The sequence below is a fragment of the Esox lucius genome, chromosome 20 (genome assembly GCF_011004845.1).
Source record: "Esox lucius isolate fEsoLuc1 chromosome 20, fEsoLuc1.pri, whole genome shotgun sequence".
In the NCBI taxonomy this organism is placed as follows: Eukaryota; Metazoa; Chordata; class Actinopteri; order Esociformes; family Esocidae; genus Esox; species Esox lucius.
Window position 1 is genome coordinate 30,329,153 of NC_047588.1, and position 16,227 is coordinate 30,345,379.

General features: G+C 43.7%; 1 protein-coding gene across 4 annotated transcripts; it reads left to right on the forward strand.

Annotated features, from left to right (window-relative positions):
• Positions 1-42: 42 nt before the first annotated feature.
• msh5 (mutS homolog 5) lies at positions 43-11,788 on the forward strand. Of its 4 annotated transcripts, none has more exons than XM_034288750.1 (25): positions 43-115; positions 2,931-3,054; positions 3,177-3,257; positions 3,605-3,658; positions 3,784-3,905; positions 4,286-4,395; positions 4,480-4,515; positions 4,604-4,686; positions 4,798-4,843; positions 5,026-5,164; positions 5,260-5,322; positions 5,446-5,574; positions 5,655-5,727; positions 5,870-5,979; positions 7,955-8,041; positions 8,501-8,588; positions 8,748-8,815; positions 8,920-9,038; positions 9,233-9,359; positions 9,446-9,595; positions 9,675-9,749; positions 9,831-9,977; positions 10,926-11,063; positions 11,148-11,221; positions 11,368-11,788. In XM_034288750.1, the coding sequence occupies exons 2-25, from the start codon at positions 3,009-3,011 to the stop codon at positions 11,477-11,479; spliced, it is 2,277 nt and encodes a 758-aa protein (XP_034144641.1). In that variant the 5' UTR covers positions 43-115; positions 2,931-3,008; the 3' UTR covers positions 11,480-11,788. The 4 variants fall into 4 exon arrangements, with proteins under 4 accessions (XP_034144641.1, XP_019896234.2, XP_019896235.2 ...); XM_020040675.2 differs by lacking the exon at positions 43-115 and adding an exon at positions 419-527; XM_020040676.2 differs by lacking the exon at positions 43-115 and adding an exon at positions 419-527 and having other exon boundaries at positions 7,955-8,035.
• The last annotated feature ends 4,439 nt before the right edge of the window (positions 11,789-16,227 follow it).

Sequence of the window (16,227 nt, forward strand, 5' to 3'; positions counted from 1 at the left end):
TATGCTTTCACATTACGTATAATGTCTTTCTGAAATAAAGCACATTGGTCTGTTTTTGTGAGACTGAGAGTGAAACATATTTTTCGTACTGAAGACTCAACATGATCAAGTTAAGGTAAGAAAGAGGGATACTGCACCTCTAGGTATAAAAAGCAACCTTGAAGAATAAAGACGTGTTTAAATGTAATGTTTACCACATCTTCCTCAGCGCCTCAACGCACGCGACTTAATGGGGGAAATTAATTTATTTAGCGCGCTTTTGTAATGACCTGAACCAGAACGCGCGTGAGATTCAGGCTAAAACGTAGCAACGATCAGATAAGGACATTATTTATCGAGTTAAACTACTGTAGCTCACCTAAGGTAGCTCAAAATAATACAGTAGCTTAAGTAACAACGTTTATACTAAAGCTGTCAGTGTGTACAAGTAGAGTAAAATGGCTGTGCCTGGTGATGTCAGGGAAAGAGGCCTGTCAGGGCAGCCCAGTATTAATGGAGAAGAGGAGGATGAAGATGAATCACCTGAGGTCAGAGACAGATATTGAACACAGTGTAACACATAGACATTTACTGCTGACTGCTTGTTCCCTCATCTCATGCCTAATCTTAACCTAGCCCTTGGGTCTAAACCTAACCTAACTCTGCCATGCCAGTTTTCCTATTAACTTAACTTCTAAACTGAAAATCACAAGTGACCTGCTAAGAAAACTTGTAGAGACTGATTTGTAATGTTCTAGGCCTACTGGTTTTGTAGGGACTTCAGGTCCTCCCATATTCCCATATAGCTGGCTCACAAACACACACACACAAATAACAGTAGGGTGAAGGCAGCAGCACTAAAATATGTTTTTCTATATTTTTTGGACAATTTATGAAGACCTTTAATCAGCATTCTTTTACCTCAAGTTCTATTGGTTTAAACATTCTTTAATTCTACAGCAAAGAAAGGCCCAAACTTTCAGGGCCTGACTGCAGGCACTTCTCTAGGCATCTCCATGTTTATTTTTGTTGGTCCCCAATTAGAGGCAGCTGCCAAGAATTGTCTATATACTTAACAGTGGGGAGAACAAGCATTTGATACACTGCCGATTTTGCAGGTTTACCCACTTACAAAGCATGTAGAAGTCTGTCATTTATTTCATAGGTATTCTTCAACTGTGAGTGACGGAATCTAAAACAAAAATCCAGAAAATCTCATTGTATGATTTTTAAATAAGGATTTGATCACCTACCAACCAGTAAGAATTCCGTCTCTCACAGACCTGTTAGTTTTTCTTTAAGAAGCCCTCCTGTTCTCCACTCATTACCTGTATAAACTGCACCTGTTTGAACTCGTTACCTGTATAAAAGACACCTGTCCAATCAATCAATCAAATTTATTTATAAAGCCCTTTTTACAACAGCAGTTGTCACTAAGTGCTTTACAGAGACACCCGGCCTTAAACCCCAAGGAGCAAACAACAGTAGTGTTGAATTTCAGTGGCTAGGAACACACACTCAATCAAACAGACTCCAACCTCTCCACAATGGCCAAGACCAGAGAGCTGGTATAAAATTGTAGACCTGCACAAGGCTGGGATGGGCAACAGGACAATAGACAAGCAGCTTGGTGAGAAGGCAACAACTGTTGGCGCAATTATTTGAAAATGGAAGAAGTTCAAGATGATGGTCAATCTCCTTTGGTCTGGGGCTCCATGCAAGATCTCACCTCCTGGGGCATCAAAGATCATGAGGAAGGTGAGGGATCAGCCCAGAACTACACAGCAGGACCTGGTCAATGACCTGAAGAGAGCTGGGACTACAGTCTCAAAGAAAACCATTAGTAACACACTATGCCGTCATGGATAAAAATACTGCAGTGCACGCAAGATCCCCCTGCTCAAGCCAGCGCATGTCCAGGCCCATCTGAAGTTTACCAATGACCATCTGGATGATCCAGAGGAGGAATGGGAGAAGGTCATGTGGTCTGATGAGACAAAAATAGAGCTTTTTGGTCTAAACTCCACTCGCTGTGTTTGGAGGAAAAAGAAGGATGAGTACAACCCCAAGAACACCATCCCAACCTTGAAGCATGGAGGTGGAAACATCATTCTTTGGGGATGCTTTTCTGCAAAGGGGACAGGACGACTGCACCGTATTGAGGGGAGGATGGATGGGGCCATGTATCGCGAGATCTTGGCCAACAACCTCCTTCCCTCAGTAAGAGCATTGAATATTGGTCATGGCTGGGTCTTCCAGCATGACAACGACCCGAAACACCCAGCCAGGGCAACTAAGGAGTGGCTCCATAAGAAGCATCTCAAGGTCCTGGAGTGGCCTTGCCAGTCTCCAGACCTGAACCCAATAGAAAATCTTTGGAGGGAGCTGAAAGTCCGTATTGCCCAGCGACAGCCCCGAAACCTGAAGGATCTGGAGAAGGTCTGTATGGAGGAGTGGGCCAAAATCCCTTTGTGTGCAAACCTGGTCAAGAACTACAGGAAACATATGATCTCTGTAATTGCAAACAAAGGTTTCTGTACCAAATATTAAGTTCTGCTTTTCTGATGTATCAAATAATTATGTCATGCAATAAAATGCTAATTAATTACTTAAAAATCCTACAATGTGATTTTCTGGATTTTTGTTTTAGATTCCGTCACTCACAGTTGAAGAGTACCTATGATAAGAATTACAGACTTCTACATGCTTTGTATGTGGGAAAACCTGCAAAATCGGCAGTGTATCAAGTACTTGTTCTCCCCACTGTATGTGCCTTGGGTCCTGACCTAAACCTGCTAATATAAGCAACCACTTTTTGTTTTACACCCAAGTCAACTTAGTAATTAGTAAATCTCCCTACTCTCTGGACCAGATTTTACACAGTCTACAGGAACACACTTACACACAACAAGCCATGTTAGATAAGTGAAAGAAAGTGTTTGTGTGTCCAGGTGTTGTTGAGTGTGTTGGCACAACATGGGCAGGTCGGTCTCTGTTTCTATGACAGCAAAGACTTCACTCTGCACTACATGCCCGACACCATGGACAACCACGAGCTCCAACTTCTGGCCAGAGGTAGATCGTTTACCACACACACCAGCAGTATACATAAACTATTGACCGACCCAAACACATTTACTCCTTCCTTCTCTCCACCCCTCTTTCCTCTGCTCCATCCTCCTGTCTTCCCCCCTCAGTAGTCCAGGAGGTCAGCCCTCATGTGATCATCACCAGTGCCAAGCAGGAACACAGCATGGTCCATTTTATGCAGGGATTGGGTGAGAAGGATCAACACCTGGGGAGGACAGGGCAAGGGACCAGCGTGAGCCAGTCTTGGGCGGGTTAGGGTTTGATGGTAGAGGGGCTAAAAGGTTCAGAGTTCCTTGTACATTTACACCTTTTCTTCCTAAATTTTCAAGCCTTCCATCTTGCGCGCGTTCTCTGGCTTCCTCTTTCCTCCATCTCTCTCACTCATTCTCGTTCTCTCTCCTTCTCAGCCAATGTGGCATCCCTCCACACCTCTCCAATTAGGGTTGCGTTAACAGCGGAAGTCAGTTTGTTTATGGACAACAAATAAAATAATCCTTGAAATGCTTTAATGTGACTCCCTCATCCCTGGCTCCAGGAGCCAACCCAGACTACAGGCCTGAAGTGGTGACCTATCCCTATGTGGATTTTGGTAAGAACAGCTGCCTGCCCTGCTTGCGGTATAAAGGAATTCTTCTGAGTGTACCTGTTCCACATTCATAGTCAAGTCTTCAGTTAAGACTCTGTCTTTTCCTCTCTCGTCTCTTATTCCTGAAGGTCTGGAGGTCAGTAAGCAGAGGCTCCTCTCTGCCCATCTTCCCCTTCTCCCGGCTACTGTCTCAGAAAGAGAGAGAGTATCTTACCTTTCTTCTTGCATCTCTTTTGAGTCCCCCCTCATGGTAAGACCCCCCACACCCCACTGAAAATATTTGGTCCATTTGGTGTGTTACAAGGGTGTGATGTATATGATGTTTGTTATGGGTATGACGTGTGTTACGGGTGTGATGTATATGTGTGTCATGGGTGTGATGTGTGTCATGGGTATGCTGTGTATTACCGATGTGTTGGGTGTAATGTGTGTTATGGGTGGGATGTGTGTAATGTGTGTCATGGGTGTGATGTATATGATGTGTGTCATGGGTGTGATGTTTATGATGTGTGTTACGGATGTGTTGGGTGTAATGTGTGTTATGGGTGGGATGTGTGTAATGTGTGTCATGGGTGTGATGTATATGATGTTTGTCATGGGTGTGATGTGTGTGATGGGTGTGTGCCATAGCTGCGGTCAGTAGGTGCTCTGCTGAAGTGTCTGGACAGGCGCAGAGTGGGAGTGGAGCTGGAGGACAGCAGTGTTGGAGTCCCCATCTTACAGTTCCTCACATACACACTGTGAGATACGTACATACACACATTATTAGAATGTTATTATATTGGTATTGTGGTTAAATGTTTTGATTTGATTTTCATTCTCAGGAAAGATGTGGTGTTTATGGACCGAGACACCTACAGGTCAGTGTTCTTGGAGAACAATTCACACACCTCTCCCAAAAACACAAACAAACTCACACACACTCTGTCTTTTTGTTGTGTGTTCCAGTGTGCTGCAAATATTCAAGTCTGAGTTGCATCCGTCTGTGTACAAGCTGCAGTCTGGGGAGAAAGAAGGGCTCAGTCTCTATGGTAAAACACATTATAGGATGTATGTTCTCACAATCACTTTGTCAAGGGAAGGGATATTCTGTCAGACAGAGGTTCTGTACTGGTGATGTCACGTTTGTGAGTCTGTTTCAGGGATACTGAATCGCTGCAGGTGCAAGTTTGGATCTAAACTGCTTCGGTGAGAAACGCAAACCAGAAATACATGGTACACATACAATAGCAGTGAAAAGCTTGGACGCACTTAATGTGTCCAAATGTTTGACTAGTACTGTAGGTGAGAAAGCTCTCTCTGTCTCCATTTGTCTCCGTCTGTTACTCTGTCTTTCTTTCTGTATTTGCCTTGCAATCACTCTCTGTCAGCCAGTGGTTTCTGAGGCCTACTCGTGACCTAGCAGTGTTGAACAGGAGACAGGAGGTGGTGAGATTCTTCTCCTGTCCAAGGAACTCTGACACCCTCAGCACTCTGCAAGGCTCCCTGCGCAACACCAGAAACATCCCGGTATCCCTTTAAACTTCGAGCCCTGAATCTGCTACACCAGTAATGAGTGTGGATTTGCTTTAATAAATCTGCAATGTGGACTTGTTATGCTGTAGACTCTACTGCGCAGGATGTCTCTTTCTCACACCAAAGTCTCAGACTGGCAGGGTCTCTACAAGGTTGGAATTTATTTGTGTAAACAGCATGTATGAGTGGGTTTTAGAACTCTACAGTATGTTGCATTGTGTGTGTGTGTGTGTGTGTGTGTGTGTGTGTGTGTGTGTGTGTGTGTGTGTGTGTAGATGGTGTACAGTGCGGTGTGTATCAGGGACACAATGCGCTCCCTGCCTCAGTCCATCCAACTCTTCCAGGAGATCAGTGAGGGATTCTCAGATGACCTCTACTACATCGCCTCCCTCATCAGCAGAGTGGTGAGACACACAAACACACACACACGTAAGCATGTACTGGTATGTCACTGTGTGTCATTCTCATCTTATTGTGTGTGAAGGTGGATTTTGAGAGCAGTTTAGCAGAAAACCGTTTCACCATTAAACCCAACGTGGACCCTGCTATTGATGAGAGTGAGTGTTCATTAGATCAGTGAATGGTGAATGTTTGGATACAGTTAGTTAAAGCCTAGGTGAAAGTTTGTAAGGTTAGTGGGAATGTTTGGTCAGGTATATGTTAGGGTTTTCTCACCTCTCTTCTCACTCTGTCGGCTAGAAAAGAGGAGGATGATGGGACTGTCAGACTTCCTGACGGATGTGGCTCGCAGAGAGCTGGAACACCTAGATGTCCGCATCCCCTCCTGCTGTGTTATCTACATCCCCCTGGTCTGACCTCTACTACTACTACTATTATCTACATCCCCCTGGTCTGACCTCTACTACTACTACTGTTATCTACATCCCCCTGGTCTGACCTCTACTACTACTACTGTTATCTACATCCCCCTGGTCTGACCTCTACTACTACTACTACTACTGTTATCTACATCCCCCTGGTCTGACCTCTACTACTGCTACTACTGTTATCTACATCCCTGGTCTGACCTCTACTACTACTACTACTACTGTTATCTACATCCCCCTGGTCTGACCTCTACTACTGCTACTACAGTTATCTACATCCCTGGTCTGACCTCTACTACTACTACTGTTATCTACATCCCCCTGGTCTGACCTCTACTACTACTACTACTACTACTACTACTGTTATCTACATCCCCCTGGTCTGACCTCTACTACTACTACTGTTATCTACATCCCCCTGGTCTGACCTCTACTACTACTACTGTTATCTACATCCCCCTGGCCTGACCTCTACTACTACTACTACTGTTATCTACATCCCCCTGGTCTGACCTCTACTACTACTACTGTTATCTACATCCCCCTGGTCTGACCTCTACTACTACTACTACTACTGTTATCTACATCCCCCTGGTCTGACCTCTACTACTGCTACTACTGTTATCTACATCCCTGGTCTGACCTCTACTACTACTACTGTTATCTACATCCCCCTGGTCTGACCTCTACTACTACTACTGTTATCTACATCCCCCTGGCCTGACCTCTACTACTACTACTACTGTTATCTACATCCCCCTGGTCTGACCTCTACTACTACTACTGTTATCTACATCCCCCTGGTCTGACCTCTACTACTACTACTACTACTGTTATCTACATCCCCCTGGTCTGACCTCTACTACTACTACTACTACTGTTATCTACATCCCCCTGGTCTGACCTCTACTACTGCTACTACTGTTATCTACATCCCTGGTCTGACCTCTACTACTACTACTGTTATCTACATCCCCCTGGTCTGACCTCTACTACTACTACTGTTATCTACATCCCCCTGGCCTGACCTCTACTACTACTACTACTGTTATCTACATCCCCCTGGTCTGACCTCTACTACTACTACTGTTATCTACATCCCCCTGGTCTGACCTCTACTACTACTACTGTTATCTACATCCCCCTGGTCTGACCTCTACTACTACTACTACTACTGTTATCTACATCCCCCTGGTCTGACCTCTACTACTGCTACTACTGTTATCTACATCCCTGGTCTGACCTCTACTACTACTACTGTTATCTACATCCCCCTGGTCTGACCTCTACTACTACTACTACTACTACTACTGTTATCTACATCCCCCTGGTCTGACCTCTACTACTACTACTGTTATCTACATCCCCCTGGTCTGACCTCTACTACTACTACTGTTATCTACATCCCCCTGGCCTGACCTCTACTACTACTACTACTGTTATCTACATCCCCCTGGTCTGACCTCTACTACTACTACTGTTATCTACATCCCCCTGGTCTGACCTCTACTACTACTACTACTACTACTACTACTACTGTTATCTACATCCCCCTGGTCTGACCTCTACTACTACTACTACTACTACTACTACTACTACTACTACTACTACTGTTATCTACATCCCCCTGGTCTGACCTCTACTACTACTACTGTTATCTACATCCCCCTGGTCTGACCTCTACTACTACTACTACTACTACTACTACTACTGTTATCTACATCCCCCTGGTCTGACCTCTACTACTACTACTACTACTACTACTACTACTACTGTTATCTACATCCCCCTGGTCTGACCTCTACTACTACTACTACTACTACTACTACTACTACTACTACTGTAATCTACATCCCCCTGGTCTGACATCTACTACAGGACTAAAGCTCCAAATCCTTAAACAACATTTAAACATGTTTTAATTATCCCTATAACTTGACATCTTTCTTCCTCTCAGATAGGATTCCTGCTTTCGGTCCCTCGGTTGCCTAGCATGGTGGAGAAAGAGGACTTTGAAATAGAGGGTCTAGACTTCATGGTGTGTGTGAGTGTGTATGTCCAGCTTGTGTGTTTGTTATCAGTGTTTGAGTGCATTTCTGTGTGTGTAGTTTAATTGTGTATGGTTTGTTCAGTCGGTGTGTGTGAGAGTGTTGAGCATGTTGGATGGATTTCTATGGTGATGTGTTCTCCTGCACAACAAATACACTACATATTGTCGTGGGGAGGCCTGGGGGAAGTGGGCTGACAAGGTACTGAAACACCAGCCCCTTGTGTCACAGCCGAACAGCTTCAGCTGTCAGTTCATCCATGGAGGGCTGATGTTTGGGAGCCTAAACCACATACAACGGCAGACTGCCTTTCATTTTGCAGGCCTAGAATAGGACAAAACCATAGAGTCTAGCTTGGTGCTATTCCACACTGTTTTCATCCTTTAGCGTCAAAGCTTGAGTCCTATTTGAACATGCATTTGATTTGTGGAGTAAAGCATTCCCAATGTGTTTAGTTTCTGTCTGGGGAACGACTGCACTACCGCAGTCAGAGAACCAAGGAGCTGGATGACCTGCTTGGAGACCTACACTGTGACATCAGAGGTCAGCCCGTCCAGGCCTACCCCTCCGTCTTCCGTCTCTCTGCCCTCATACTACATGTCTCCATCTGAATCTCTTTTAGCTAAATACTTAAGGGATGATTTAACGTACCAACTATTCCTTCCAAGTCTGACACTTTCAGTATCCACCCCCCTCTCTTAGACATGGAGACAGCAGTTATGACACAGCTGCAGACCACAGTGCTAGAAAGAAGTGCCTGTCTGTACAAGGTGTGTGTATTGATGTTGCCATTGCTGTGTTGCTCACCTGTGTGTGAGATTTATACTTCAGTACATCTTTGTGTGCGTGTGTGTGTGTGTGTGTGTGTGTGTAGGTTCTTGAACTGAGTGCTGAACTGGACTGTCTGATGGCAATGAGCCAGGCGTCCCAGGAGTATGGATACACCACCCCCATTCTGGCCAACCACCGCAGGATAAGTCTCATACAGGCCAGGTTCACACACGCGCACAAACACACACACATGCAAACACATGCCCAAAAACTCACCCAAACACACACACACACTCAAATGATGCCACCCCAGCTGCTTGTGTGAAGCTAGTATGTTAGAGAGATGGACCGGGGTTGTCATTGCCTTGATCTCACCCTCTCTTTCTGTCTGTCTCTGTACCCCCCCCCCCTCTCAGACACCCTCTGTTGGAGTTTTGTTCTCCTGTGTTTGTGTCCAACTCCTTTTCGAGCTCTGAGACTGAAGGACGTGTCAAGATCATCACTGGACCCAACTCATCTGGCAAGAGCATCTATCTGAAACAGGCAGGCAAACACAACAGATCTACTTCACTGGGATTGTTTTGTTTAGGTCATAGGGTTTGGATGATGTGTTTTCTTGTCCTGGTCAGGTGGGTCTGATTGTGTTCATGGCTCTGATTGGTTCTGACGTACCAGCAAAAGAGGCAGAGATTGGTCTGGTGGATGGAATCTTCACACGCATGCACAGCAGAGAGTCAGTGTCAGTAGGCCTCAGCACCTTCATGATCGACTTGAACCAGGTAAGGATGAGCACACGCTCATGCGTCAGCATGCTTCCCGTCGGTGTGGTCATTTAACATCAGTGTGTGTCTCATACAGATGGCTCATGCTCTGAACCACAGCAGCGGTCACTCACTGGTCCTGGTTGATGAGTTTGGGAAAGGAACCAACACGGTGAGAAAGAGGGAAGGAGGCCTGGAGAAAGTTTTTATACCAATCAGTGCCCGGTGTGAATTATTTCTCTGTTCTGCCCAGGTTGATGGGCTGTCCCTACTGGCTGCGTCTGTCTGTCATTGGTTAAAAACTGCTCCAGCGGAGGTTCCTCACGTCCTTTTGGCAACTAACTTCCACAGTCTTCTACAGTTGGGTCTCCTTCCTTCTTCAGGCCTGCTATCGCTACAGGTACGGTCTGTATGTATGGATAGTATCATACCTCTGGGGACCAAAAAAGGATAGTAAAACAAGGAAAAGTTGACCTTGGGACATTTTGCCTGTAAGGAAAAGGGCTTTTTTAGGGTGAGTTCTTATTAGGACTGCGGTTGGAGTTAGGTTTAGAGTTAGGGTTTATTGTTTAAGTTAAGGATTAGCGGTTAGGGGGGCCTCTGGGCTTTTCTGTTTCTCTTTCAGCTTTTCGGTCCGGTAACCTACTTATCCCTCTATTGACTAGGTTTTGATGAGTTACAGCAGGGCAGGGGTGGGGCTTGCGTTGCTGGCTCCCCCCTGAACGTTTCCAGAACTTCTTCGGGTGCATTGGTGCGACATTTAAGAAGCAGGCAGGGGCGTGTTTGCACCACAACTTTTCATAGACATTTGTCTCTGTGACATTGTTTAACTACTCCATCGCAATTAGGGGTGTATGTTGTCTAACTGAATCTGTTTGGACTGTCACTTGGATTATCATGTGTATATGGGGTGAAAGGTCAAATCAGTCCGGTTTATAAGGTCACAGGTAAACAAGAAGTAATTTGCATGACAAATTATCGCACCATAAATCAAAACCACCATGGTAAATCATCAACCTTTAATCTGTAATTGTATGATTTTATTTCTCATTGGATCATCACCTAACAGCATATCTACAGTATGATGTCATTAACATTAGCATCTGTTATTAGCATGTTATCACTCATGGATGAAGTGACAAATTGAAACTATGCAACAGCTGGCACAATGCCTGGCGAAATAGTCAAAACGACTATTTTAATTAGATTTAATCTATAATTGATAGATTTTTATTTATGTCAACACTCTCACTGCTTAGTAAGTATCCGCAAAACCGATCCTAAGAGTTATAACCCCAAACAGGCACACATGATTCAGCCAAATAGCGGTTGACCTCTGTGTGTATAGACTCTGGAGACCGCTGTCGATGGGGATGAGTTGGTGTTTCTGTACCAGCTGAAGGAGGGGATCTGTGTTTCCAGCTACGCGGCCAACATTGCTATGCTGGCAGGCCTTCCCCATAGCATCGTTCAGAGGGGAGTGGAGGTACAGTACACCACTAACGCACCCAGATGTTTAAAGGGACAAACGCCAAGTGTAAGTTGAGTGTGTGTCCCTGTTGCTGAGCAGGTATCTGAGCTGTACAGAACTGGAAAGACCATTAAACGCATCGATCGACCATCCACCGAAGAGCAGGCTAAGAAGTAAGTCACACACTTGCCCTGTGAACGAACACACACACAGGATAAGCTCAAATCAGAAAGTCAGTTAATCTCCTATAATCTCCTTTGTTACAGTGAACGTTAGCCACTGTGTCCACCGGATGTGTTTGTTTGTGGGTCCCTGCCAGGTGTGTCCGTGTGGTGGAGAAGTTCCTGTGTGTGAACCTGGAGGACCAGAGTGTGGACCTGCAGCGCTACATGAGAGAGGAGCTGCTGCCATCTGGGGGAGACATGCTGTAACAGGAACACTACTGTATGACCACACAACTGTTGTCTGTGGGAGAAACTGTCCAGTATGACCTCAGTTTCACTGGCTGGAGGATGAGGAGAATGTGGCCCTAGATGCTGATCTAAGGTCATTATTGCTTTTGCATCCCAACGGTCTGAAAGGCTTAAACTAATCCTAGATCTGTGCTTATGGGAACGAAATAGTGGTGGGTGTGGTACTTACCTACACACTGAAGTCTGTTACTGAAATATTGACATTGTGGCCATAAAATAAAAGTAAAATTTATATTTTTATTATTTCACAAACAAAACTGAGGTCAATACTAGTTCACAAGGTTATTAACTGTTTAAATATTAATAAGTAATATTGTCATTAACTAATTCAAGACAAGAAATTTATAAAATAGAAAATAAAAAAACATAATGAAAAAGTTTCACTTTACAATGATTTGAAATTGTTTCTCATAAAACTGTTTAAACTAAGTCAGAAGTCCCATAGACAGCTATCAAGGCATGCGTAATCAACTTCAGTCTTGGAGGGCAAATCATTTCTGGGTTACATTTTTAGCTGAATTGCACTCTGAACATGTGCCTTCCCCTGTCCTAAGAGTTGAACACAAGTCATTTGGCTTAACCTGGCATATTAAACACTGTTCATATGCCTGGATAAAAATGTAAACAGATAATTAACAGAATTAAGAAATGTATGTGAGTTGATGTTTTTTTAGTCAGGGAGAGGAGAGGTGCATGATGGTTACTGTAGTCAGTGCCAGGAGAGTATTGTGTTTAGGGGGAGGATGTGTGCAGCATTGCAGAAATGTGTGTCCAAGCAGTGCCTGGTCATGACACAGATGGTGGTGTTAAAAAAGATTTCGACACTGCTTACTTCATCACACTCCTCTGCCTTCACACAGCCCAGCAACTTGATGTCCAACGCATCACCTACAGAAATATACACACTGTCAATGCACACACACACTGTCAAACAAATGAACACAGAGACTAACACCTCTTTTCTTTAATTTAGCACTTACAGAACCCACAGAAACACAGCACATACACATCACCTGCAGAAAAACGCGACATAGACATCACCTGTAGAAACTCTCAGCACATAGACATCACCTGTAGAAACACTCAGCACATAGACATCACCTGTAGAAACACTCAGCACATACACATCACCTGTAGAAACACTCAGCACATACACATCACCTGTAGAAACACTCAGCACATAGACATCACCTGTAGAAACACTCAGCACATAGACATCACCTGCAGAAACACTCAGCACATAGACATCACCTTTAGAAACACTCAGCACATAGACATCACCTGTAGAAACACTCAGCACATACACATCACCTGCAGAAACACTCAGCACATAGACATCACCTGCAGAAACACTCAGCACATAGACATCACCTGTAGAAACACTCAGCACATACACATCACCTGTAGAAACACTCAGCACATAGACATCACCTGTAGAAACACTCAGCACATAGAAATCACCTGTAGAAACACTCAGCACATAGACATCACCTGTAGAAACACTCAGCACATAGACATCACCTGTAGAAACACTCAGCACATAGACATCACCTGTAGAAACACTCAGCACATAGACATCACCTGTAGAAACACTCAGCACATAGACATCACCTGTAGAAACACTCAGCACATAGACATCACCTGTAGAAACACTGAGCACATACACATCACCTGTAGAAACACTCAGCACATAGACATCACCTGTAGAAAGACTCAGCACATAGACATCACCTGTAGAAAGACTCAGCACATAGACATCACCTGTAGAAACACTGTAGGGGCCAGCTATTGGTTAATGTTTGTTTATAAGGCCATCCTGCAGAAACATAATTATTATCTTTCCTTAAAAAGGTATTGGAGAAAATGCACCTGTCAAACACTTTCACAGCACTGGCTTGTACTAGGGGTCCCTCGGGCTCAGTCCAAGATGGGTAAAACCTTGTTATCTGATATGTCCCCCACTCTTGGAATGTTCTGCAGGAACATTATCCACAAAGATGTACAAGTTGAAGGCCACTGCAAGCTATAACGCAGTTAAAACAATTGTTGAATTACCATCTTACATTGAATTGTGTTTGCTGTTCTACATGTGTTTTCAAGTCCATTTTAAATCTGTATTATTTCATGTTTTAATTGTCTATTATAATACAGAGAACCACTGTAAACAAGACCTCGGTTTCAGTTGGTTTTGCCTGTATGTACAAATAAAAGAGGGAAAGGAAGAAGGCCCCTACACACTACACCTACGGGAACACTGCCGGCCGTGTGGCCCACCTGCCTTCCCTCGGCCCGTGTCACACCTCTCCCCCAGGTTGCAGTTTGTTCCTGGGGTGTAGCAGGCGAAAACACTTTAGCCTGTCCTCCTCCAGCTCCTCTTGATACTCTGCATCTGGGACCAGAAGGTTGTATCACACGTGAGGACGCTGGATGTGGATGGGGGGCACAACATTTAACTTTTTTTTTTTTATTCAACCCACTGCCTTTATGCAACGTGTTTTAAATTCCTCTCGGGAATGTGCAGTGAGTGTTCAGTAGTGTCTTGTGTTGGAGGTTTGCGTAAGCCGTCTGAGAGTGCGTTTAGGATTTTGTCAATATGGTGTGAGGAAAGTGTGTTCATGGTTTTGAGAACATACAGTACACGTTCAGGGGATGTGTGTTTGCAATGAAAGAGTGAAAAACATAAAATGACACTTCACAAGGGCCCTTGCCAGTGCCTGCAGTGTTTTCATATCACTGCATCTTTATTTTCCTTTCAGTCACACTGTATTTTGGCAAACACTGATTAAACATTGATTGGCAGTTTCAGCAAGGTTTCTGATCTGTGGTCATCAGCCTGTTATCCTGTTAGCCTCTGCCAACACTAATTGGCTAGATGATTGAGGTTGCGCATACCACTGGAACTAATCTAAATCTTGAACACTGTAAAATCCAAAATCATGGAGAACTAAATTAGTTAGCTAACCACTCTTATATGATATATGTAGTGCCAACTGATAAAGAAACCCTGTTGAGAGCTTCAACAGTCACTTTGCCAGGGTTGGACATTCATATCTGTCTGCCATGCCTACCCATGCTGCTTGCACTTCTTCCTCTACAGATCCTCCTCAGGACAAACGCCTTTTCTCCTTTCATCAAATACCAGTGTATGAAAATAATTCCTTAACCTGGACTTTTGCAAATTAACTAGTCTAACTAATTGATCCGAGGTTGTCTGCCACTGTTATCCCAGCCCCTTTCACCTGCCTATTAAACCTCTCATTACAAACAGCTGTAATCCCACAGGATTGGAAAGCAGCTGCCGTCATTCCTCTTCAAAGGGGGCAATGAGCTTGACCCTGGCAGTTGGGTCTATCATAGCCCTTTTGCCACGTTCAATCTCTGACACTGAGTACTGAATAAAAACCGACAACTAACACCACGGTGACCCATTTACATTTTACAGCCAAGTAATTTAGTAGATGCTTGTATTGCAAGCGATTTACAGTTGTGAGTGCATATTTTACACTTCACACAGGTATGCTTTGACTTCATAATTACAGGTTTGTAGGAACAGTATGAATATTTTCAATAAAAACACCTCTATGCCAAGTCCCTGCTTAGGTCCAACTCTTTTCAGGAACAAGATTAAAAACCTTAAAGTGAACAAAACAGGTGAAAAGGTTTGAAACATTCTCCTTAATTGTAACTTTCACAGAATTTTGAAAATACTTACACACTGTAGAAACTGAATATGATCATGGTGGTTATTTTCAGTGATGTGCTGTTTACCTCAGACCTACTGTCAGTTTATTTTAGCATTTTCTAAAACATTTCAGACACCTGTTTTTTTTATAGTGTTTTGCATATGCATGGGCATGATAATTTCTAATAAATTATTCTAAAGGTTCTTGAATGTAATTGAGATATTTGAAGTAGTATTTGAATGCTGGTCAAGTGCAGATGAGCACCATGATTCCTATGGTCAGTGCAGACAGAATTGTAGCTTACTTCAGCTACACGTGTCACATTCTGTTGCCATCAGCATTGTGTCCATATGACATTCTACCTGCTACACCCAGAACCCACCAAAAGCACCTTTAAACCTATATATACCTAAATACCATTAACCCGATCAAAGAAGGAAAGGTTACCTGCAGTATTTGATAACTTAACCAGGGAGCATTAATTCCTTCATTTCAGGAAAAGAAATCCACAAAATACAATTGTAACTACAAAAAAATGACTGTTTTTAAGGAAGTCATTGAACTCCATGAAGACAGTACAATTGTATATACATGGATTAACATGTATTATGGCTATCCTCACGGACCAATCCCTGTAGTTTTCAGAGGCCACCCTGTGCAGTGGGCCAGCCATCCGGAGCAGAGGGCTAAAGATAGAGGCCCTCTATAGGCTTTCTATTTATATGGCTCTGATCCGGAGCATGTTTTTCTTAATCTAGGACATTGAATTAACCAATTGTCAACCGCCTGTATTAAGTCTTGGCTGTGTTTTCAGTAATAGCTACTATTCGCAAGCTTCATGTTAAATCAACACATTGACATTCTAAGTAAGAATGTTTCCTGGGAAAAATACCTGTATGTGGGCTGTTAATACAAACTTAAAGCTGCAAAGCCATGAGATCACTGCTGCTTAGTTACAGTACAGCCCAGACATTAAGGGCTGCAGGAAAAAATATGTAACACAATAACTATTTAACACCTTAT